Source organism: Ranitomeya imitator, chromosome 3, assembly GCF_032444005.1.
Source record: "Ranitomeya imitator isolate aRanImi1 chromosome 3, aRanImi1.pri, whole genome shotgun sequence".
NCBI classification, from domain to species: Eukaryota; Metazoa; Chordata; class Amphibia; order Anura; family Dendrobatidae; genus Ranitomeya; species Ranitomeya imitator.
Genome location: NC_091284.1, coordinates 435,594,646 through 435,620,656, shown reverse-complemented (window position 1 = coordinate 435,620,656; position 26,011 = coordinate 435,594,646). Strand labels below are relative to the sequence as shown.

Genomic DNA, 26,011 nt, shown 5'->3' with positions numbered 1-26,011 from the left:
CATTTTTATAGACTTCATTTTTTTGGCAATATATATATATATATATATACACGAAGTTCATCTTTTTATTTAGCCACTAGCATATGAAAAGGCATACTAATTGCCTACTAACAAATCTAGAGAGTTCAGTTTGGTTGGAGTTCCACGTATATTTCTTGATGCAGTTTAAGATCACTTTTAGGCTACGTTCCCACGATGAGCAGTTAGGTTCCAGGAAAGCGCATGGGATTTCTAGAAATCTCCTGCCCACCGTGCTTTTATTTTACTGCGGTGAGTGTTTCAAATCCACAAAATGTCAATGTTTGTTGTGGTTACGCTGAATTTTCTGTTCGGATTTTCCTCATAGGTTTGTATTAGGTGTGGAAAACCTGCCGGTAAATAGTGCACGTTTCACGCGTTTCATGCATTTTTGGTGCATTTCTGCATCAGAAACACACTTAAAAAAAAGCATTTATTCTGCACATGACTGTATCAATAAACTTTTGTCAAAGCCAAATATGAGGATTTATCAAAAACAAAGCAGCTTTGTGTAAAACATGACATACTAAAAAGAGGCAAAAAATGCAGCATAAAAACGCATAAAAAAAGGGTAAGTTCACACAGGACGTTTTTGCTGCGTATTTTTGCTGCTTTTTTATGCTAATTTTCAGCTGCTTTTTACAGTAACAGCAAAGCCTATGAGATTTCCGAAATCTCATGCACACACATTGGTTTTTTGTTTGATCAGTATTTTGTGCTTTGCTGCGTTTTTTTTTTTTAAATAGAGCATGTCACTGCTTTCAGCGTTTTTGCTGCGTTTTTTCACCCATTGATTTGAATGGGTGTTGAAAAAACCCCAGCAAAAACGCAGCAAAAACGCAGGTATCATTATTTGCTGCGTTTTAGCTGCAGAAAATCCAAGGACATTAGCCTGGACAAAGAGAAAAAAAACGCACCAAATACGTGACAAAAAAAGCACCAAAAACGCACCTAAACCTGCGTTTTTGACGCAGTTTCTTTCCTGCCAAGATGATCAGGTTTTGCTGCAGAAAAAAATACGCAGAAAAAACGTCCTGTGTGAACTTACCCTAAAAGCGCATGTACAAAAACTGCCATAAATACGGTACAATAAAAAAAGCAAGTAACCTAATTTACATAATAGGTGCAGAAAAAAAGCTCATTTGCGGGAACATAGCCTAACAGGTAGATTAGGTTACTTGCATTTTTTTATTGCATTTTTTTAATAAGCCTTTTTATTGCATTTTAGATGCTGTGGTTTTTGTCTCTTGTTGGTATGTCAGACTTTAAATAAAGCTGCTTTGTTTGTGATACTCCCTGATATTTGGCTTTGACAGACCTTGATACAGTCATATGCAGATTAAAGCCTCCTTCACACGTCCTGGTGATTCCTGCACAGGAAAAAACAGTACTGTTGACATCCGTGGCCTGTGTCATATGTATGTACGTATGTGACATACATGTATCCATTTGCTATCCATGTGAAACATCCGTGTGGGATCCGTGTGCCGTCCATGTGTCCGTGTGACACACACCGGAGCCTGGGAAAAGCAGTAATGTTGCTCTCATCATTGTCGCCTGGTCTCCTTGAGATTAGCATGACCAGGCGACAATGATGGGAGTTGTATTCAGCAGCCACTGTGTACCTCCTGGATAAAATGAAGAATTAAATAAAGAAGAATGGCGTAAACTCCTGCATAATTTTCATAACCAGCAGAGGGAAAGACCACAGCTGGCTCTGATCTTAATAATCTGTGAAAAGGGACAATATCCCAAAAGATTCCCAGGCTATTAATAACAGCTCACAGCTGTTTGCTTAGCCTTTACTGGTAAGTTTACAGGGACCTCAGAAAGGGCAAGTGGGAAGAGCAAGGCTAAGTGCCAGATTTGATGCATCTTATGGATGGGACATTTCTGAGGCGACCAGTGGGATGATTTTGGTAGCCTGGGAAGGGGGGCTATACCCTTCCCAGGCTATTGCTATCAACCCACAGCTGTCTGTTTAGCCCTTGCTGGTTTGAAATAATAGGTGGACCCTGTGTCATTTTGTTTATGGGGTCCCCGTAAACTCACCAGTAAAGGCTAAGCAAACAGCTGAGATCTGTTATTAATAGCCTGGGAATCTTTTGGGATATTGTCCCTTTTCCCAGATTAACATCCACCCCCAGCCATGGGCTTTTCCTCTGCTGGTTATGAAAATTACATGGGAGACCACGCCATTTTTTAACTGTAATTCTAAATTTTACATAGGATGTACACAGTGGGAGCAGAAAAAAATTGCTATCATTCTTGCTTTGTTGCACTGATCACAGGGAAACCAGGTGACAATGATTAGAACTGTCTTCAACAGTTAGCGCCCTTGGAAGAGCGCAAACTGTACCGCTGTAGTATATTATGGCAAGCTGAAATTAACTGGAAGCAGACAACTGTTTCCCATTATACAAAATTGAATGATACAAATACAGTTGTATAAGCAACTTTAAGTTTTTTTTGCCTGTAATATAACAAAAAGCATATACTGTATATACTTGAGTATAAGCCGAGATTTTCAGCCCAAATTTTTGGGCTGAAAGTGCCCCTCTCGGCTTATACTTGAGTCACGGTCGGCGGCAGGGTCGGTGGGTGAGGGGGAGAGGGCACTGAGGCATACTTACCTGCTTCTGGGGCTCCTGGCGCTGTCCCTGCAGTCCCACGGTCTCCGGGTACCGCAGCTCTTCCCCTGTTCAGCGGTCACGGGGGACCGCTCATTAAAGTAATGAATATGGACTCCACTCCCATAGGGGTGGAGCCGCATATTCATTTCTCTAATGAGCGGTAACGGTGACCGCTGATAGAGGAAGAGGCTGCGGCACCGAAAACCAGCTGTCCGGGGGAAGGAGCGGGACGCCGGGAGCAGGTAAGTATTACATATTCACCTGTCCGCGTTCCAAACGCCGGGCGCCGCTCTGTCTTTGCGTCCTCTTGCAGTGACTGTTCAGGTCAGAGGGCGTACTAGTGTGCGCGCCGCCCTCTGCCTGATCAGTCAGTGCAGAGAGACGCAGAGACAGGACGCTGAGGAGCTGCAAGCAAGAGGGGTGAGTATGGCATTTTTTTTATTGCAGCAGCAGCAATGGCACAGCTTTCTATGGTACATCTATGGGGCAATAATGAACGGTGCAGAGCACTATATGGCACAGCTATGGGGCAATAATGAACGGTGCAGAGCACTATATGGCACAGCTATGGGGCAATAATGAACGGTGCAGAGCACTATATGGCACAGCTATGGGGCAATAATGAACGGCGCAGAGTACTATATGGCACAGCTATGGGGCAATAATGAACGGTGCAGAGCACTATATGGCACAGCTATGGGGCAATAATGAACTGTGCAGAGCACTATATGGCACAGCTATGGGGCAATAATGAACGGTGCAGAGCACTATATGGCACAGCTATGGGGCCATAATGAACGGTATGGAGCATCTATTTTTATTTTTGAAATTCACCGGTAGCTGCTGCATTTTCCACCCTAGGCTTATACTCGAGTCAATAAGTTTTCCCAGTTTTTTGTGGCAAAATTAGGGGGGTCGGCTTATACTCGGGTCGGCTTATACTCGAGTGTATACGGTAATTAGCAAAACTCTATGGCCACGGTCACACGTTAAGTATGTGGTGAGTTTTTTACCTCAGTATTTGTAAGCGAAAACCAGGAGTGGAACAATCAGAGGAAAAGTATAAGGCTGCCGTCACACTAGCAGTATTTGGTCAGTATTTTACATTAGTATTTCTCAGCCAAAACCAGGAGTGGGCGATAAATACAGAAGTGGTGCATATGTTTCTATTATACTTTTTCTCTAATGGTTCCACTCCTGGTTTTGGCTTACAAATACTGATGTAAAATACTGACCAAATACTGCTAGTGTGACGGCAGCCTAATAGAAACACGTCACCACGTCTGCATTTATCACCCACGCCTGGTTTTAGTTTACAAATATTGAGGTAAAAAAGTCACCAAATACTTAAAGTGTGCATGTTGCCAAGCCATCTAGAGAAGAAATGTCTCCCAAAGAAGACTGGTGCTTCAAAAACAGTTTTACCCTTGTAATATGCAAAGCTCATAGCTGGTGTGATGCCAATGAGAGAAAAAATAGCCAAATTCACATTCAAACTCTACTCCGATACTTCAACATGTCCATTTGTAGTTCCTGTGGGAGATAAGCTGCTGTTAGGTCTGACCATGGTTTATTATTCTCCCACTGTAAATAAAAATATGCACATTTGGGCAAACCGAGTGTCCACATGTATGAGGATATTAGTAGAACTATCTATCAACAGAACTGAATACATGAACAGCCTAAGGCTACATTCAGACTTGCATTTGGACATTCCGTTTGTCTGGTCTGAGTTAAGGAACAGATAAACTTAACGGATGTCCAAAACTGATCTGTTGCATAACTGATGCAGATGGAAGCAAAGGGGCCCAATTTATTAGTATGATTTTTATCTGGGTTTCGCTGTCAGTTTTTAGAATGAAAAGGTTCTACATGATATGCTTTTTCTTCCATTCTAAAAACAATCTCATAACGGAACCCGAGTAAACACCATAATGATAAATGGGTTCTTCTGCTTTCATTTGCATCAATTAAGTGACAGATCCGTTTTGTGTATTAATTCTGTTTGTCTGTTCCTAAAAACAAAAACAGACTGTACTGTCCAAATGCAAGTGTGAATGTAGCCTTGCCATTGTAGAAAGTCTGCATGTTATCTGTTTGCGACCCCCTATAACAGTCTGTTGTATAGTTTCGTTCTCAAGTAAACACAGTACTGCTAATACAATATCACGCTATATCTGTACACTGCATTAGAACAGACAACAAATTATGTTTTATAGAATATTAGCTGAAGAGCCCGGCATTGCCTGGGCATAGTAAATATTTGAGGTTAGTTATAGCACCTCACTTCTCTTATTTTCCCATCACGCCTCTCATTTTCCCCCTCACATCTTTCATTTTCCCCTTACATCTCTCATTTTCTCCCTCACACCTCTCATTTTCCCCTTCACTCCTCTTATTTTCCCCCTCACTCCTCTCATTCCCCCTCACTCCTCTCATTGCCCCTAACACTTGTCATTTCGACCTTACGTCTGTCATTTTCCGATCAGTCCACTATTTTCCCTCACTCCTCTCGTTTTGCACTCACACCTTTTCATTTTCACCTCACACCTCTCATTTTCACTTCACACCTCTCATTTTCACCTCACACCTCTCATTTTGCCCTCAGTATATATATGTTTGTCATCTCCCTTTCATATAGTATACACCTGAATGTCATCTCCTGTATATAGTATATAACTGTATGTCATCTCCCCTGTATATAGTATATGCCTGTATGTCATCTCCCCTGTAAATAGTGTATACCTGCTGTATGTCATCTCCTCCTGTATATTGTATATACCTATGTGTCATCTCCTCCTGTATATAGTATATACCTGTATGTAATCTCTTCTGTATATAGTACATACCTGTATGTCATCTCCTCCTATATATAGTACACCAGCTGAAGAGTTGGGCATTGCCTGGGCATAGTAAATATCTGTAGTTACAGTAGTTATAGCACCTCACTTCTCTTATTTTCCCATCACCCCTCTCATTTAGCACCTCACTTCTCTCATTTTCTCCCTCACACCTCTCATTTTCCCCCTCACTCCTCTTATTTTCCCCCTCAATCCTCTCATTCCCCCTCACTCCTCTCATTCCATCCTAACACTTGTCATTTCGACCTCACATCTGTCATTTTCCGATCACTCCACTATTTTCCCTCACTCCTCTAATTTTACACTCACACATTTTCATTTTCACCTCAGACCTCTCATTTTCACCTCAGACCTCTCATTTTCACCTCACACCTCTCATTTTCACCTCACACCTCTCATTTTCACCTCACACCTCTCATTTTCCTCTCAGTATATACATGTTTGTCATCTCCCTTATGCATAGTATACACCTGTATGCCATCTCCGGTATATAGTATATACCTGTATGTCATTTCCTGTATATAGTATATACCTGTAAGTCATCTCCCCTGTATATAGTATATACCTGTATGTCATCTCCCCTGTAAATAGTATATACCTGCTGTATTTCATCTCCTCCTGTATATTGTATATACCTATGTGTAATCTCCTCCTGTATATAGTATATACCTGTATGTCACCTCTTCTGTATATAGTATATACCTGTATGTCATCTCCTCCTATATATAGTATACCAGCTGAAGAGCCCGGCGTTGCCTGGGCATAGTAAATATCTGTGGTTAGTTATAGCACCTCACTTCTTTCATTTTCTCCCTCACACCTCTCATTTTCCCCCTCACTCCTCTTATTTTCCCCCTCACTCCTCTCATACCCCCCTCACTCCTCTCATTCCCCCCCAACACTTGTCATTTCGACCTCACATCTATCATTTTCTGATTACTCCACTATTTTCCCCTCACTCCTCTCATTTTGCACTCACACCTTTTCATTTTCACCTCACACCTCTCATTTTCACCTCACACATCTCATTTTCCCCTCAGTATGTACATGTTTGTCATCTCCCTGATATATAGTATACACCTGTATGTCATCTCCTGTATATAGTATATACCTGTATGTCATCTCCCCTGTATATAGTATATACCTGTATGTAATCTCCCCTGTAAATAGTATATACCTGCTGTATTTCATCTCCTCCTGTATATTGTATATACCTATGTGTCATCTCCTCCTGTATATAGTATATACCTGTATGTCATCTCTTCTGTATATAGTAAATACCTGTATGTCATCTCCTCTTATATACAGTATACCTCCATGTCCTCTCCTGTATATAGTATATACCTGTTTTTTTTATCTCCCCTGTATATAGTATATACCTGCTGTATGTCATCTCTTCCTGTATATACCTATGTGTCATCTCCTCTTTTATATAGTATATACCTGTATGTCATCTCCTCCTGTATATAGTATATACCTGTGTGTCATCTCCTCCTGTATATAGTATATACCTGTATGTCATCTCCTCCTATATATAGTATATACCTGTATGTCATCTCCTCCTGTATATAGTATATACCTGTAAGTCATCTCCTCCTGTATTAGACCTCGTTCACACGTTATTTGGTCAGTATTTTTACCTCAGTATTTGTAAGCTAAATTGGCAGCCTGATAAATCCCCAGCCAACAGGAAGCCCTCCCCCCTGGCAGTATATATTAGCTCACACATACACATAATAGACACGTCATGTGACTGACAGCTGCCGTATTTCCTATATGGTACATTTGTTGCTCTTGTAGTTTGTCTGCTTATTAAGCAGATTTTTATTTTTGAAGGATAATACCAGACTTGTGTGTGTTTTAGGGCGAGTTTCATGTGTCACGTTGTGTGTGTTGAGTTGCGTGTGGCGACATGCATGTAGCGTCTTTTGTGAGATGAGTTTTGCGTAGCGACATGCGTGTAGCAACTTTTTGTGTGTCGAGTTGCATGTGACAGGTTAGTGTAGCAAGTTGTGTGCAACAAGTTTTGCACATGGCGAGTTTTGCGCGTGGTGAATTTTATGTGTGTTGCGTTTTGAGTATATGCAAGTTTTGTGTGAGGCAACTTTTGCATGTGTTGCAACTTTTGTTCATGTGACAATTTTTCCGCGTGTGCAAGTTTTGCGTGTGGCGAGTTTTCCATGAGGTGAGTTTTGCACGTGTGGCTAGTTTTGCGTGAACCTAGTTTTGCATGTGGCGAATTTTGCGTGTGGCAAGTTTTGAGCGGTGACTTTTGTGTTTCGACTTTTATGTGGCGAGGTTGGTGTATGTGTGGTGAAATGTTTGCTGAGGGTGGTATATGTGTTTAAGCACGTGGTAGTGTGTGGCGCATTTTGTGTGTGTGTTCATATCCCCGTGTGTGGTGAGTATCCCATGTTGGGGCCCCACCTTAGCAACTGTATGGCATATACTCTTTGGCGCCATCGCTCTCAAGTCCCCTTTGTCCACATCTGGCAGCTGTCAATTTGCCTACAACACTTTTCGTTTCACTTTTTCCCCATCATGTAGATAGGGGCAAAATTGTTTGGTGAATGGGAAAGTGTGGGGTTAAAATTTCGCCTCACAACATAGCCTATGACGCTCTCGGGGTCCAGACGTGTGACTGTGCAAAATTTTGCGGCTGTAGCTGCGACGGTGCAGATGCCAATCCCCGACATACACACACACACACACACACAGCTTTATATATTAGATTAATTAATAAAAGCCTGACTTTCTACATAACTGTTTTGAACTCTGAAACATTCTTTTTAAAATGACCAAGAATTAACTTTGCTGATTTCTTATGTTTGTTTTTTTTACCTTTGTAAAAACACTTCAATTGTTTGTACTGGTGTAGGAAGGAAGCTCACTGGGAGACCTTTCAAGCTGACACCATATGTGTAGAGAGCTGCATTGTTTCTCAGCTGCTTTCTATTTTTACTTGGAAGGTTCCCATCTTCTTATGTTCTAAGGAATTTCTAGCCCCAGATACCTACAAGTCACTGTGCCTGTTTCTCATTAGAGGCAATCATACCAAAATCATTTTATAACTGGATACCTGCTGTCCTATGCATTGATACAATAGTGGAAAGCTCATAATACAATGCCACAGTGTAAAGTAACCACAAGTTATGGAAGATTGGAGCCAAGCTGCTGCTTCACATTGCCCCGGCACTTTACAAGAAAATTGTGTCTTGGCCCCAATGTGCTGCCCAGTATGGGGTGCATCACACTCACATACAGGCCACAGGTCTCCACTGTCTCCTGCTCCATCTTGCAGAGCTGCCGCACATAACCCAAAGGACACACAGTTTGTATTATCCAACAACAGTTTACTGGCTAGTTTAAGTTCATCACATCATAACATGCAGTATCAGGCACGACATTTCTTGTTCCTTATTTCCTTTAGGCTGTGTGCACACAATGCAGATTTTTTGCGTTTTTTCACTATAAAAACAAGAAAAAATGCATACATTATGCATCCCATCATTTAGAATGCATTCCGCAATTTTGTGCAGTTGATGCGTTTTTTCTGCGAAAAAAACGCATGCGGATTTCTTGCAGAAAATGTCCTGTTTAGCTCAGGAAATTTCTGCAAGAAATCCTGAACGTTACACAGTCCATTTCCAACATTACTATCCATTGCCCCTGGACTATCCCTATGTTGGCTATTCCTGTCTGCCACAGGAATTTCCTGTCCAGTCACGCAGTGCACCCAGAATCCGTTGCCTTCTCTTCTTGCGTTCATTGTCCCCTGTACACCAGAGGATAAGGCACTCCTCCTAGTACCTATACCGAGCCCTGAGCTTTGGATGTTGCAGGAATGCCCGCAAGGGATTCTAGTAAGGCCTCTCACTGCATATAGTTCCTTGCTGCCACTAGCTGACTATTAGGAAGTAGTCTGCTTTTAACTAGCGTTAACCCCATCCCATTGTGGGTTAGTCCCAAACATTAACTGTACCTTATCTTATGCCCCCAGCTAACTACAGTTACTATCGTCCATCAGTATGTACTAAGCCTATTGCCTTTATATTATGTGCTAGGTCCTAATCTATATTTTACACTATGCTGTACACTATCACATCACAGTCGGTTCACAATATACATGTTACACTTATCTATTACCTTTACATTATCACATCTCAATACTGTACACAAGATATACAAAAGACGCATAATACTATGTACATGACACAATTGGTGACTTCAGGGGTAAGAACACGTAAGCACAGTCCACCACTCTTACAATAACAAGACCTCTGTGGGCACTCTGGGATAAGTAAAAGTGTAAATCCAACATGCTTGATCTTTTTTTCCACAGAATCATAGTGTTACCGCGACGGAGAGGAGCCAGAAGACCACAGCATCTGATTTCATGTACTCCTGCACTGATTAGAAGCATGCCTCTTTTATATTAAATGGTGCAGGCTTCTGTTAATGGTGGGGGAGCTAAACTGTTCAGCTTAGTGTCTCTTAAGCCTCCCGACTGTGCAGTATTGGCCACTCCCCTTTCCTATATATACTTGCCTCTGGCAATGTAAATTGACAGTATTAAGTCTTGTACTGCCTGCTGTGGAGTGGAGGCATCGGTTGTTGGTAGAGGCGTTTGGAGTATAGTTCTGTAACTGTTGCTTGGACTTTTTGGCTGTTTACAAATCCTCTTCCTCTCGTATTTGGTTTACATTCCTTTACTATTTTCTCCCCAGTGTTCCCCTCCATTGTAGGTGAGGGCATATTTGTATGATTGGTATTTTTCCTTCATCCCTGTACGTCCTTCCTTATTTGCCTGGTTTGTGTACATTCATACACTATTACTCCCCACTTCCCTGGGTGGGGGAGGGGGAAACATATAGGGCTGATTCAGGAGTTCAGCAAGGTACATGGCCTTGGCGTCTTCACCATCAGAAGTATTCCAGGGAGCAGGGATAGCTAGGGCATCTCTAGCGTTAGGGACAGGGAAGGAGCCCGTGGCTCTGGGTAATCTGACAACAGAGTCGTGACACATAGGCCACAATATGCATGCCCAAGTACACATTAAATTGTTACATCTGTCAAAATGATTGGGATCCAAGTTAAAAATTTAAGTGAGTATAATTAGTGTAGTATATTTCCATTTCTACATGTAAAGTTCTATAAATCATTTCACATGTTTAAATGAAAGCTATACTTTTAATAGGCTTTGCATAAATCAACAGTACAGGTGGATATAAGAAACTTTGTAATGTATCTTATCAGAGAAATCTACTTCAATCTCCACTCCCAATTTCCTGAACTCATCATTCACTCTAAAGCAGTGTTTCCAAAACTTCAGTCCTCATGGCCATCAACAGATCATTTTTTCAGGATTTCCTCATTATTGTGCAGCGCCCCAGTGTCCTGGTCATCGCAGTGATGTCATTATCCTTTCAGGGGAGAAGTGATGTCATGTCTGAAGGCAATGAAAGACAACCACATTGAGGTATCACACACATGCAACATGTTCACACTGCAGACCAGAAGGGGGAGCTCTAAGCCTGTTTAGGGTGAGCTTCCCTACTTACATCCTGATCTGGAGGGAAAAGAGTTCAGTTCCTGTCAGGCAGTGAGAAGGAGAGGAGCTCTGCTGGCATGACGTGCTGCAACTCCTGGGAAAAGACACTAAAAGGTGAACATACTGCAGAGAGTGTGCAGGAAAGCAGAGCACAGGAGAGAAATACCAGAGGGAGATCAGCCAGGAACCAGCTGCTCCTTTCTGAGGCGCAGAAGTCGGTAGCCGGGAACTCCGAGGGAGTAACTGTCTCTAAGCCTTGCTCCAGAGACCGGCAGGACAGTCAATTCCAGGTTGGCTGCCCAATCTTAATACCTAAGAAGACACAGTGGCAACTTGTGGGGGTCGAGGCGTCTCTAGGGTCCCTATAAACAAGCTCCAGGCCATCAGTCATACGGGTTTGTCCGATCCACACCATCTGAGGGACAGAGAGGAAGAAATAACATATAGAACATCTACAAGAGTTGTGAGGACCTTACCGAGAAGCTCCGCAGGGAGGTACTACAACACACAGGCGCTAGAAGGAAGGCTACTGATTTCCCATCTGGATAAGGGGACTCTGGAATTGCCTTCAGACCAACCGGACTCTGCCTGCCCTGACATCTGGCGCTCTGGGCTGAGGATACTATCTGAAGTCTTCAGTAAACAAGGTAAAAGACTGCAAACCTGTCTCCTCGTTCTTTACTGCACCTTGCCCACATATAAACTCTTTTACTGGACACCCCTGAGGGCCACGGACCAGGTCAGCCACCGTGACATCCCCAAACCTCAGGACCCGGTGCTGAGTACCCCACTGCCCTACTCTGGGGGCGATCCAATTGCACAGGTGATGGAATTTATCAAGGCATCAGAAACTGCCACAGGTTCCTTCACCTGTGCAATACTAATGAAATCCCGAAAACATGATGTGTTGGGGGCTGTGAGGACTTGAATTTGCCAATCACTTCTCTAAAGCAACAACTCAAATCTGTCTTCCTCAGGAAAAGACTGATTGCTGGCAGAGTTAGCTTTCAAGTTACACCTCTTATAAGGCTAGGTTCACATTGCGTTAGGGCAGTCCATTTAGCGCATACGCTAACGGACTGCGCTAACGCAATGTCCCAAAAGGGATCGCGTTTGCCCGATCTGCGCTAGCGAGGAATTGACCGCGAACGCTGCAAGCAGCGTTCGAGGTCCGTCACTGAAATGACGGCACATCGCTAGCAATGTGGGCGTGCGCTAGCGATGCGTTCGCCATTACAAGCAATGGCGCCGTTAACGGACTACTTTACACCGTGTTATGCCGCAGTGTAACATAGTCCGTTAAACGGGTTCACACAACGCAGTGCGAACCTAGCCTTATACTCTATGAAAATGGAAGGGGCTGAAGAGGAAAGAGGAGCAAAGTGAGGAAAATAGCAGAGGCAAAGAGAGATTGAAAAACTGTGCTGCAGTTTTATTTAGCTTATCCTATTGCAAGATTCACAGCTATGCACCTGAGTACTGATGTATATTGTTCTCCATGTCTCTGTTGCTTATGTCTGTGTGCTACATAAACAAAGGATATGAATCCCTCTTGCTCTGTCTATTGTGCATAGAGACATCACATCAGCTAGTCTTCCCCCATCAACTCAATGGCAGAGATAGGATCATCAGTTTTGAAAAGAGGTGAAAAATACAGGACACCAGTTATGTAATGGTCAGAAATAGTGTTATTCCTAATTTATACACAGGGCAGCTTATTCTGAAAATATATGATTGTATATGTACCCTTTAAAAACATTCTCACAAAATATATCTTCATAGCATGGCATATCATATATTCCCATATATTGAGTAAATATATGAGGTGTAAAGGGGGTTATCAAAATTTCCACTCATTTATGGAGTAGAATAACTTCCTCTATGTCACCAGTACTACATAGAAAGCTTAGTTACATAAAAGGGAACCTGTCAGTACATTTTTACATATGGAAGTAGTGGAATGGCTGGGCAGCTCCCTGATAAAAAATTATACATTTTTGGACAGATCTGATGTACCAGAAAAATCTAGCATAGAAGTCATATGAACATTATTCTGGAATACACTAGGGCAGGGGTGGGGAACCTCAGTCCCCAGGGCCATTTATGGCCCTCGATGACCTTTTATCAGGCCCCCGGGCAGATTCTCAGGGATCGCATTCTTGGGCGAGGAGCTATATTTTGATTGCCACAAGATCATTAATTTCTTCTTGCTCTGTTAGCATACACATGCAGTGTTCACTACTGAACACTGAAGGGCATGCAATGAAAGATTACGTCCTGAAACCAGTGCCACAGTCATGATGCACTTTATGGACGGAGTTTGTACGGCCCCTGAAGGATGGTATACATATCCAAATGGCCCTTTGCAGAAAAAAGATTCCCCACCCATGGAAGAAGCAGATAAATGCACTGATATGCCCTTTGCATAGGATTCTATGCTAGATTTCTCATGAAGAGAAAAGAGGATTATGTATCGCACTACCCCACATGTGCAGGAAGAAATAAGCGAATGCAGGGAGGTACAGGTACAGGGAGAAATAAACCAATGCTGGGAGGTGCAGGTGCAGGGAAAAATAAACCAATGTTGTGAGGTGCAGAAAGAAATAAACCAATGCTGGGAGGTGCAGGTGCAGGGAGAAATAAACCAATGCTGGAAGGTGCAGGTGTAGGGAGAAATAAAACAATGCTGGGAGCTGCAGAGAGAAATAAACCAATGCTGGGAGGTGCAGGTGCAGGGAGAAATAAACCAATACTCGGATGTGCAGGTGCATGGAGAAATAAATCAATGCTGGGAGGTGCAGGTGCATGGAGAAATAAATCAATGCTGTGAGGTGCAAGTGCAGGGAGAAATAAACCAATACTGGGATATGCAGGTGCATGGAGAAATAAACCAATACTGGGATGTGCAGGTGCATGGAGAAATAAATCAATGCTGGGAGGTGCAAGTGCAGGGAGAAATAAACCAATGCTGGAAGGTGCAAGTGCAGGGAGAAATAAACCAATACTTTGATGTGCAGGTGCAGGGAGAAATAAATTAATGCTAGGAGGTGCAGGTTCAGGGAGCAATAAACCAATGCTGGAAGCTGGCAGGTGCAGGGAGAAATAACCCAATGCTGGGAGGTGCAGGGAGAAATAAAACAATGCTGGGAGGTGCAGGGAGAAATAAACCAATGCTGGGAGGTGCAGGTGCAGAAATAAATAATCCAATGCTGGGAGGTGCAGGTGCAGGGAGAAATAAACCAATGCTGGGAGGTGCAGGTGCAGGGAAAATAAACCAATGCTATGAGGTGCAGAAAGAAATAGTCCAATGCTGGGAGGTGCAGGTGTAGGGAGAAATAAACCAATGCCAGGAGGTGCAGGTGCAAGGAGAAATAAATCAATGCTGGGAGTTGCAGAGAGAAATAAACCAATGCTGGGAGGTGCAGGTACAGGGAGAAATAAACCAGTACTGGCATGTGCAGGTGCATGGATAAATAAATCAATGCTGGGAGGTGCAGGTGCAGGGAGAAATAAACCAATGCTGGAAGGTGCAAGTGCAGGGAGAAATAAACCAATACTGGTAGGTGTAGGTGCAGGGAGAAATAAACCAATGCAGGGAGGTGCAGGGAGAAATAAACCAATGCTGGGAGGTGCAGGGAGAAATAAAACAATGCTGGGAGGTGCAGGGAGAAATAAACCAATGCTGGGAGGTGCTGGTGCTGCGAGAAATAAACCAATGCTGGGAGGTGCAGGTGCAGGAAAAATAAACCAATGCTGGAAGGTGCAAGTGCAAGGAGAAGTAAACCAATAATGGGAGGTGCAGGGAGAAATAAACCAATGCTGGGAGGTGCAGGTGCAGGGAGAAATAAACCAATGCTGGGAGGTGCAGGGAGAAATAAACCAATGATCACTATTATCTTAGTACTTCCTTCCTGGTAATTTTGACTTGGCATCTGAGTTTTATGCTATGTATTTTAGGCACAAGTAACCCAAAAATGTGGCTTCCCTTAAAGGGAAATTAACATTTTTAGTTATTGTAATTTATAACATTATTTTTTCTCTTTTGTTTTTCTTTCAAAGGTATAAGGGTAATATAATGATAATATGGAAATATGGGAATAAAGAAGATAGTTTTTTTATGGAGGACATACAAGAATCACATATGATTCATAGGTGGCTGGTAGAGTGCATTTTAGATATTGTTATATGAAAATCAACAGCTCTATGTGATGTGTTGTAAATAGGCATGCAAGGTTTTGCTTCATACGGGTCAACCATATAGATTGAAAACTCATGCTAAACTTTTTGTCAGCTAGTGTTATTTTTCTAGATTTTTTCCTTTTCTATTATGTATAAAAATGTTTGCTGATGTATTGTTGGTACAAACACATCATTTTCGTACATAACAACTAAATAATTTTAGTACATAAATCACTCAATATTGAATAACATGTACCCAACTGAAGGGAGAAGACGAGTCAGTGCACATAAGGACTTTTGTATAAGCTGTAACAACAGACATTATGAATAAGTGAATAAACTCAGACTGATATAATCCTTTAAAATTGTAATTACCGGAGGAAAAACTTCCATGTTGTAATCAAATTATAGGCTGATAAATCTAATGACACTATAATTAGATAATTTCTAATGTGCATGGGACTGCTGTCTGCTATATAGCAAGCCTGCAAAAATCATCATACAATATTTACTGCTTTGTTATATGCTGCTAAAGTATTAAGAAAATATAATAATAGTTCTCAAAGTCCAATCTCTAATCATTAAGAGTAAGAGCACGCTACAATCACATTGACATAAATCTTTGTTTACCTTCCTAAATAAACTTAATAAAATTATGCACAGAACTTTTTGTCAATTTGAAAGGCTAGATATAGAGAAAAGTTAATATATAAACAGATAGATAGACAGGCAGATACAGTACTGTGAAAAAGTTTTAGGTATGTGTTGAAAAAACGCTGCTAAGAATGCTTTAAAATAGTGCAAAATATGGTATTAGTTTATTTCTATCAGTTAACAAAATGCAAAAAGTGAATGAGCAAAAGAAAAATGTAAAGCAAATCAATATTTGTTGTGACCGCCCTTTGCCTTCAAAACAGCATCAAAGCATCAGTTTGTCGAGATACACTTTCACAGTTTTTGAAGGAACTAGGCAGGGTGGTTATTCTAAACATTTTGAAGAACCAAGATATTCCGTGGATGTACAGTAGGCTTATGCAAATTCCTCTGCCTCTCCATGTAATCCCATACAGTCTTCACGATTTTGAGATCAGGGCTCTGTGGGGACCATATCATCACTTCTAGGACCTCTTTTTTTAAACTGAAGGTAGTTCTTAACCCTAGCATGCGTATTGGGGGCCTTTTAGGCCCCCATGCTTACTTTTTTGCTATTATCTGCAAAATGACTTAAGTTAGAATTTTGAAACTCCAGGTAATCCTCAAATATGTCGTTGTTGGTAATATCCAGTTATTCATATAATTTTTTTCATAGGCATTTCGTTGTAACAATGCTTTTTTGGTGAAAACCACATTTGTACGGATTGGGGGCCTTTTAGGCCCCCATGTATTTTTTATCATGTTCTCAGTAGTGTTTGTGTCTCAAGTTACTTTATCCCTGCTGTTCTGTTCGTTTCCACTATACACTTGTACTGCCCCGGTCATTTTTGACCGGACCTAATAAAATGCTGTTTTAGCTACTTAAAATTTTTTTTTTGAATACCTGTTGCATTATTATACTGTATGTGAGCATGGTTGGTCATTATAAAAAAAAATACGTAAAAAACTCAATTTTTTTAATTTATTTTGTGTTTATAAAGGTTACAAGGACTTATTGAATTCTGCATATAAATTACAAATTTGAGCTTAACTAACTAAAAGAACTACTACTACTACTATAACAACTATAACTAAAATTAACTATAGTATAAAATTTTACTGCGTGCAAACATTTTGAAAAAAATAGTAAAAATAAAAAAAATAAAAAAATCAGTTTTTTTTTCAGAAAATCTTCACATAATTCTATTGTTTACATTCAGGACATTGTTTACATTTACATTCATTCCGGCTTTCTATCTTCTCGATTGCTTATTGCATCATCATTGTGCATTGTGCTCATAAGTATCACTTGTTTATTTTTTTGGAACATAAGAAACCAGTGTTGTGTCTTGAGTGAAATTAAACATGGAACTATGTTCACCTCTTTTGCTGAGAATACCTCGTGGAAGCTCAGACTTGTTTGCACAGAACTGTACTGAAAGCCATTATGGTATTTTTTTTACACTTGTACTGTTCCCGGTCAAAAATGACCAAATAGCATTTTAGCTAATTTTATGGTTTGCATGTGTAAATCTGCACCTAAAGCAACTGTTTACTTCATAAACAATAGTAAATGCAATAGGTAGTCTCAAAAGAAATTATAACTCATTTGTTTTACTCAAAAAATGGCTGAAATTAGCGAAAATGATATTCGGTCATTTTTGACCAGGAACAGTACAAGTGTAAAAAAAAATGTGTCGCAAAAACTAACCCAAAAAAAGGACCCTTAGAAAGAACCCCTCAAATTAGGAAAATAGAAGTAACCACAAGTTTCAGAACCGCACAATGAATTGTTTAAAAAATATCAAAGTTCAAAAACGGTCATTTTTGACCGAACAGTACAGCAGGGTTATTTGTACACAGTAATGCTGGTGGAGGGGCCAGGGTGTGGATAATGCCATATGAGGATGTCATGTGATTTTGGAGGGAGAGATAAGGCCATGACATCATCTCAGGTCCTTCTGAACACAGTAATGAGCTGTGTAGAGAGTAATGAGGACAGTATACACTGTGAGCTAATTGTGAAGGACCTGAGATAAGATAAGATGTTGAGAGGAAGTCTGATTCAGTTTCAGTTTCTCTGATTCTAAGAAGCCTGCAAAGGGTAAAGCTATTGAGCTACAGACATCCAGAGAATTGTGCAACACCTAAAAGAAAGTATAAAAGGTAAGAGGTGCTGAGGGTGGGAGGAGGGAGGGGGCACTTTACACTTACAGTGTGTCACACACAAACAAAGAGTGGACAACCCTGATTGTGTTCATTGTTTTTTCTTTTAGTTTGAGAACATCTAGTCAGCAATGGCACAGTCTTCCTCCAAGCGTCTGAGTGACCAAGAGATTGAAGCAATTGTGTTTCAAAGTGATGATTAAAGTGAAGTATCTTTGTCCGATTACGAGTAACTGCCACCAGAGAATCACACATCCCCAAGTGATTCTTCTTCTGATGATGAAGAAGTGAATACAGTGGATCCTCAAGAAGTGATAAGTTGAACATCCAAAACGAATGTTTTTTGGGACAGTAATCCTACATTAGTCGGACGTACTGCAATCCATAATATTGTGAGACAGGCTCAAGGAGCTGTGGGAAGTCCCAGTTATTTTTTCCCTAAAGACGTATTCTGACAATATTGCAGAAGAGGTCCTTTTATGTTCAAACCTAGAAGGAAGACGTATCGCTTCTGCAAAAAAAAGTCCTGGAAAAATATCTCAAAAGAGGAACTTTATGCATACATTGGACTTTTACTGCTGGCAGGGAGTCAAAAATCGTATGATGTTCCAATACGAGAATTATTTCTGGACCCACTTTCTGATCCACACTATAAGGCGACAATGTCAGTGGACAGGTAGGAGGAAATTAGAAGACACATTCGATTTGATGATAAGCGAACACGTGCATTGAGGTTTGAAACAGACAAATTAGCCCCTATCAGTTATATCTGGAACATATTTATCAAAAATTGCACCACACTTTACAATCCTAGTACTAATGTTACAGTAGATGAGCAACTTGTACCGTTCAGAGGGCGCTGCAAGTTCATACAATACATGTCCAGCAAGCCAGCTAAATATGGAATCAAAATCTTCTGGATGTGTGATTCTGCAAATTAATATGGCATAAATGGCGTAATCTACTGTTCAAAGAGGTTGGTGCGCCAGTACAGAAGGATCTGGGGTCTGAAATTGTCAAAACTCTTGCTGTTCCAATATTCAAAATTCAGGTAGAAACATTACCATGGACAATTATTTCACCAATGTTGAACTAGGCAATTTTCTGCTTCAAAAAGCTATTACACTTGTTGGCACTATCAAGCCAAACCGACGAGAAATTCCAGAAGCACTGAAACACAATCATCAGCTAGCACTTTATGAGAGTGTCTCTGGATTCAATAACAAAGCGACTTTGGTATCTTACGAAGCGAAGAAGGAGAAATCAGTGATTTTACTCAGTACCATGCATCACAATTGCAGTATTGACAGCAATGACAGAAAATTAAAACCAGAAATCATCCTGCATTACAATAAAACAAAAGGAGGTGTAGACAAAATGGATGAGAGGGTGGGAGAATATTCATGCAAGAGGCAAACAAAACGATGGCCTGTAGTACTTTTTTCAATTATGCTTGATGTAGCAGCCCTAAATTCATTCATCATTTATGCAGAAACTCATCCAGAATTCCATGTACGGAGGAAGGACAGGAGATGCCTATTTTTGCAGGATCTTAGCCATGAACTTGTAATGCCTCACATGGTACAGCGAAGCGACGTGAAAGGCTTGCTAAAGCAAACTAAAGAAGCAATGAAACAGTGTGGCGTACAGTTTCAGATGATTCCAGGGCCAGGAGAAAGAAAAAGAAAGCGCTGTTTCATGTGTCCAGAAACATAGAAAGGGAAACTGAGAGATTTTGTTCAATTTGTAAGGAAAATGTCTGCAAAGAACATTCTTCCGAAAAAATAACTTGTCAAAATTGTTTGGAAGACTAATATAATAGAAAAGAAACATAATAGATATGTAGCTGCAGCTAGTTTGATATAGATTTCGTTTTTCATATATTTGTGTGAAATTTAGAAAAAAAAAATTTGGGGGTGTTTTCGGTGAAAAACTATAATTAAAATTTTGTTTACTAATCATATTTTATTTAGCAGTTTTAAAATAAACTTGTAAAAGTTATATAAGTGTGTTTTTCCATATGATTTGCATGGGGGCCTAAAAGGCCCCCAATACGTTAATATGAAGATTTCACGTATACTAGGGTTAATGACTGCTGTTTGCTCTGGGGTTATTGTCCTAGTGTTCAAATTTGGTAATGTAATGGTGGGAGAACTTGGTAGAGGGCGACATAAACACAGCGGCCATGTTAACTTTGTTATCTGATAAAATTATTTTTTATATCCCCTCTTATGGTTATATTTTCTAAGATTTGACAGTCAGTAGTTACATATATGGTATATTAAAAAATAAATGTTTACAGTCTAAAGTGCATAACTTGGAGGAAATGTTAACTGTAGGGGTGGGTGCAAAGCTATAACATGATCTGGATAGATAGATAGATAGATAGATAGATAGATAGATAGATAGATAGATAGATAGATAGATAGATAGACAGATAGATAGACAGATAGAAATGAGATAGATAGATAGATAGATACTGTAGATAGATAGATAGATATATACTGTAGATAGATAGATAGATAGATAGATAGATAGATAGATTAGACAGACAGACAGACAGACAGACAGACAGACAGACAGACAGATAGATAGATAGATAGATAGATAGATAGATAGATAGATAGATAGGAATGAGATAGATAGATAGATAGATACTGTAGATAGATAGATAGATATATACTGTAGATAGATAGATAGATAGATTAGACAGACAGACAGATAGATAGATAGATAGATAGATAGATAGATAGATAGATAGATTAGACAGACAGACAGACAGATAGATAGATAGATACTGTAGATAGATAGATAGATATATACTGTAGATAGATAGATAGATAGATAGATAGATAGATTAGACAGACAGACAGATAGACAGACAGATAGATAGATAGATAGATAGATAGATAGATAGATAGATAGATAGATAGATATGGGATAGATAGATAGATAGATAGATTAGACAGACAGACAGACAGACAGACAGATAGATAGATAGATAGATAGATAGATATGGGATAGATAGATAGATAGATAGATAGATAGATAGATAGATAGATAGATATGGGATGGATAGATAGATAGGTAGATAGATAGATAGATAGATAGATAGATAGATAGATAGATAGATAGATATGGGATAGCATGGCAAAAAAAACCTGTTTTCATTATCTCACCTCCACTGTGTTGTTCAGGACTGTTTTGCTTTTTCCCACATGCATATTCCGGGGATGTTGAAAGAGGAGATTTCTTAGGAGATGTCACACATATCTTGGCTTCTGACTTAAAGGAAAAAAAATAACAGGAAAAAAGCCAAATCAATTGTGAAACAGTGAAAGTAGACGGACAGTGTATTGGAAATTTGGGTGCATTTATAAGGAAACACAAAAAAATGATATTCTTTATACTAATTTGTATTCATTGTTTTCACAGTTCCTGCTTATATATAGACCAGATGCTGTGTGATGCTGGCGTTAATAACTTGATTCATATCAGGTGAACATTAGGGACATTCCACAGATTCAGTAGAAGAACTGATTAGATTTCCTTTTCTCATATGTTTATGCTTTAAGGGATTCACTTCTCAGGAGAAACCTTTTCATTTTCACTGTTAAGCGCTTGCTGTAGAGGATGTTATCTATTACATGGTCCTCAATTTATTAAACAGTTCCTAAGTTTAATCATTTCTTTTTCAGTATCACTTAATGACAATTGTGTTGCATCCCATCAGTTGATTCGCAGAGATTAACAAGCAGTTGTCAGTGATGGAACAACCCTCTTCTAACCATGCTCCAATTTTGGAGATCTACTCAGGTTATGCGGATCTACTTGGGGCTAAAGGTCCAACTACACCGCATGCACACGGTTAGATCACAGTTGACAAGGTCGTTTAATAGCCTGTTTACCCAGGTCAACCCTGCTTCAGATGTGTTGATCAATAATAGATCATTCAGTGTGCATAGGCTGCAATTATTTTCAGCAGCCCAGATCCTGTTTACACAGGACAATGCACTGCCACAAAAGATTATCTTTTTTTGGAAACCAAAAGATCATTTCACACCAAAAATGTAGCAAATAGTGTATACCGCATTGGTCCGGTGAAAGGCAGCCTGTTTAGGCTGCAGAATTATCATGAAACAAGTGTTCATAGTGTAAATGGAGCATTAGTCCAGGACCTTTACACATATGGTATGAGTTCACAATATTGAGTGGCCCATAGGTTTTTCACAGACTCCATATTAGGTCTCCTTCACATGTTCGTGTTTCCAGTGCGGGTACCAGCACCCATAATAACCTTTGAGCTATGCACATGTCCGTGTTTCTACATGGATTGTGTGTTCGTGCAAGACACACAAAGACGTACGTTTTTTTTCTGGCAGTACAGATGACAAGGGCAATACAAGTCTATGGGTCCATGACAAACACGTACAGCACGTGGATGGAATCCATGTGCTGTAAATGTGCTGTCCATTTTTAACATTGCAAACTATAGGAGAAACTTTGTAATTTCTTTCTTTATCCATACTGGAAAAAAAAACTGATGACACACTAATGGTAAAAAAAAAGGACACTCGGATGGCACACTGATGACACCCTTATGGAAACCACTGATAACACTGGTACCGGTATTCAAAGTTGTAGTTGTAGCAATGACTGGGGATGTCACGAGTGTGTCACGTCCTCCTGGGAGATCTGGGGGTAGAAGATCACTGTGTATTGTCAATCACAGATTTTCGATTTAGCCTGTGTATTTGGATCCCATATTGAATTAATTTGGTTTCCTTTGGTGTTGAAGAGGTTAATGACCCTTTCTATGCTGGTCAGAAACATGCAGCTCCATTTCAGCTGATTCTGATCTGGTCCTTAACTCTTCCTATAAAACCTGGCCAGACCCTCTCTGTCCTGCCGATGAAAGCTCTGCTTCCTTGCTCTTAGGAGATGCTCTTAGGAGACTTGGGCCTCTCCACCTTTAAGAGTAGCCCCGGGACAAGGATAGGTAGGGTCCCAGCTCCAGGGACAGTTTGAGGACCCTGTTCCTTACTGAAGACCGTCAGAGCGTGACAGGGGGATAATGGCATATAAGTAGTGTTGAGCATTCCGATACCGCAAGTATCGGGTATCGGCCGATACTTGCGATATCGGAATTCCGATACCGAGATCCGATATTTTTGTGATATCGGGTATCGGTATCGAATCAATAGGGATGTGTAAAATAAAGAATTAAAATAAAAAATATTGATATGCTCACCTCTCCGGCGGCCCCTGGACTTCACACTGCTAACCGGGAGGCTTCTTTGTTTAAAAAGCGCGCCTTTCGGACCTGTGAATGACGTCCCGGCTTCTGATTGGTCGCGTGCCGCCCATGTGACCGGCACGCGACCAATCAGAGGCCGCGACGTCATTCGCAGGTCCTCAATTCCTAGAATTAGCAGTTTTGTGAATGAGAATGACGTCGCGGCTTCTGATTGGCCGCGTGCCGGTCACATGGGCGGCACGCGGCCAATCAGAAGCCGCAACGTCATTCTCATTCACAAAACTGCTAATTCTAGGAATTGAGGACCTGCGAATGACGTCGCGGCCTCTGATTGGTCGCGTGCCGGTCACATGGGCGGCACGCGACCAATCAGAAGCCGGGACGTCATTCACAGGTCCGAAAGGTGCGCTTTTTAAACAAAGAAGCCTCCCGGTTAGCAGCGTGAAGTCCAGGGGCCGCCGGAGAGGTGAGCATATCAATATTTTTTATTTTAATTCTTTATTTTACACATCCCTATGGATCCCAGGGCCTGAAGGAGAGTTTCCTCTCCTTCAGACCCTGGGAACCATGAGAATACCTTCCGATACTTGATGTCCCATTGACTTGTATTGGTATCGGATATCGGTATCGGCGATATCCGATATTTTTCGGGTATCGGCCGATACTATCCGATACCGATACTTTCAAGTATCGGACGGTATCGCTCAACACTACATATAAGTAATTTACTGCTATCTATAAAAATAAATAAAACCACTATAAAAATGAACTAAAAATAACATAAAAAACAAATAAAATGATCTTAACGTGTTAATTATTGTCTGTGCATATCTGTTCCAGGATGTGCTTTATGTATACTGCATTCTACCCTTTCCTTCTTTCTTACCTTAGATTCTCCTTCACCAAAGGGGTGGAGTGAACCTTTCTCATTGGCACTGTGCTTTGCTTGGTGTGCATCTATGCTTGCCGATTGAATGCAATATTTTAGGTTGTCAGATTTCAATGAGAGGAAACAAGCAAGTGGCAATTCTGTAAACGAGAGAAAAGAAAATCGTTACAGATCATGAGTACATTTCAGTCTACGTCATTTATTAATCATTCATGTTCTCATTACTTATTTAAGTAAAGAATACCAATGTTCAGACATGGCAAGCTGTCAAGGAGCAATGCTGAAAGAATGACTAGACCTGTGTCATACAATACAGATGGTAATTCATCCCTGGTAGAACAACCAGTCGATCATCTAATAAATAAGTCTATTAATTGTGGGAAAACAGCCTGACATATGGTTGGCAAAAACCGTTATGTATGCATCAAAACCATACGGTAATATGCTATTTTTTCCATTTAAATATTCAGTGGTAATTTAATTTTTTTGTAATTATTTTTATTTTTAATATCAATTAATTTAATATGTAAAAGAAATAAAAAGTCACTGTCTTTTTACAAAAGTTAGGGCAAATCTTTAACCTGCATTGACAGCTTTTGGAAAAGCTACATCAGAGTTGGAGGGGGTCTTTCTAATGATTGTACCTACTTTAAGTCGCTAACTGCTCCAGTTAAAGGGGTATTCCAGCATCGACAAGCTATAACTTATGCACTCACCAGGTGATCTCTGTTAAATTTCTGTGGGTTCCACTTAGACCTCCAATTTATCACTGAAAGCCCTGCTGCCGGGAGGAAATTAACTTTGTTCCTCCAGACTCTGACTTTAAGTCACAGGGCTCGCTCCCACTTGCGATTAAATTGGACCAATGTTAATTTATGATTGTGTGTTCAACTGTAATTTTTTTTACCAACTCAGATAAGATCATGATCAGACCGGAAAAAAGACGCAGCATGCTGTAATTGTATACGATGATTGTATGTGAAAATCAGATTGCATTCTTCAATAGAAGTCAATGAGTGCAAGCAAAAAAAATCGGACAGTAGTACTTAGACCATGCGAATGCCGTCCGATTTTTACACACCCACGTCCTTGAAAATGTAATGAAAGCGTAGAGTAAAATCACAGCAAGACCCGACAGGATAGAAGATATATATATCTATATATATAATTGTCAAAGGGGTACTAAGGGGTGTCTAAGGGGTACTTCCGTCTGTCTGTCGTGGAAATCCCGGGTCGCTGATTGGTCGCGGCCAATCAGCGACAGGCACAGTCCGGCTATGAATTGGCCCCTCCCTACTCCCCTCCAGTCAGTGCCCCCTCCATACTCCCCTCCAGTCAACGGCATAACGCGGTGTAACGCAGTCCGTTAACGTTGCTATTAACCCTGTGTGACCAACTTTTTACTATTGATGCTGCCTATGCAGCATCAACAGTAAAAACTTTTTAATATTAAAAATAATTAAAAAAAATAAAAAATCATCATATTCTCACCTTCCGGCGCTTTTCCCACTCCTCGCGATGCTCCGTCCCAAGAATGCATTTCGGCAATGACCTGAGATGAAGTAGCGGTCCCGCGAGACCGCTTTATCATCACGTGTTATTGTCGAAATGCATTCTTGGGACCGGAGCGTCGCAAGGAGCATCGCTAAACGCCTGGCCTGGATCCAGGGGCCGCCGGAAGGTGAGTATATAACTATTTTTAATTTTAAGTCTTTTTTTTAACACCGATATGGTGCCCACATTGCTTTATTCTACGTGGGCTGTGTTATATACTGCGTGGCCTGTGTTATATACTACGTCTCTGTGCTATATACTATGTGGGCT

The 26,011-nt window shown here is 40.7% G+C and overlaps 1 protein-coding gene across 11 annotated transcripts in view; it reads right to left on the bottom strand.

The window, feature by feature from the left end:
* Positions 1 to 26,011, bottom strand: part of REPS2 (RALBP1 associated Eps domain containing 2) — a 441,759-nt gene that overhangs the window by 265,969 nt on the left and 149,779 nt on the right. For all 11 annotated transcript variants that reach the window (XR_011319311.1, XR_011319312.1, XM_069757315.1 and 8 more), the window contains 2 exons: positions 24,185 to 24,327; positions 21,221 to 21,326 (listed from right to left, as the gene is read on the bottom strand). Coding sequence is in view for 9 of the 11 variants with exons in the window: in XM_069757315.1 (XP_069613416.1) it covers positions 21,221 to 21,326; positions 24,185 to 24,327 (249 nt within the window). In the remaining 2 variants the exon portion in view is untranslated. The remainder of the gene's footprint in view (positions 1 to 21,220; positions 21,327 to 24,184; positions 24,328 to 26,011) is intronic.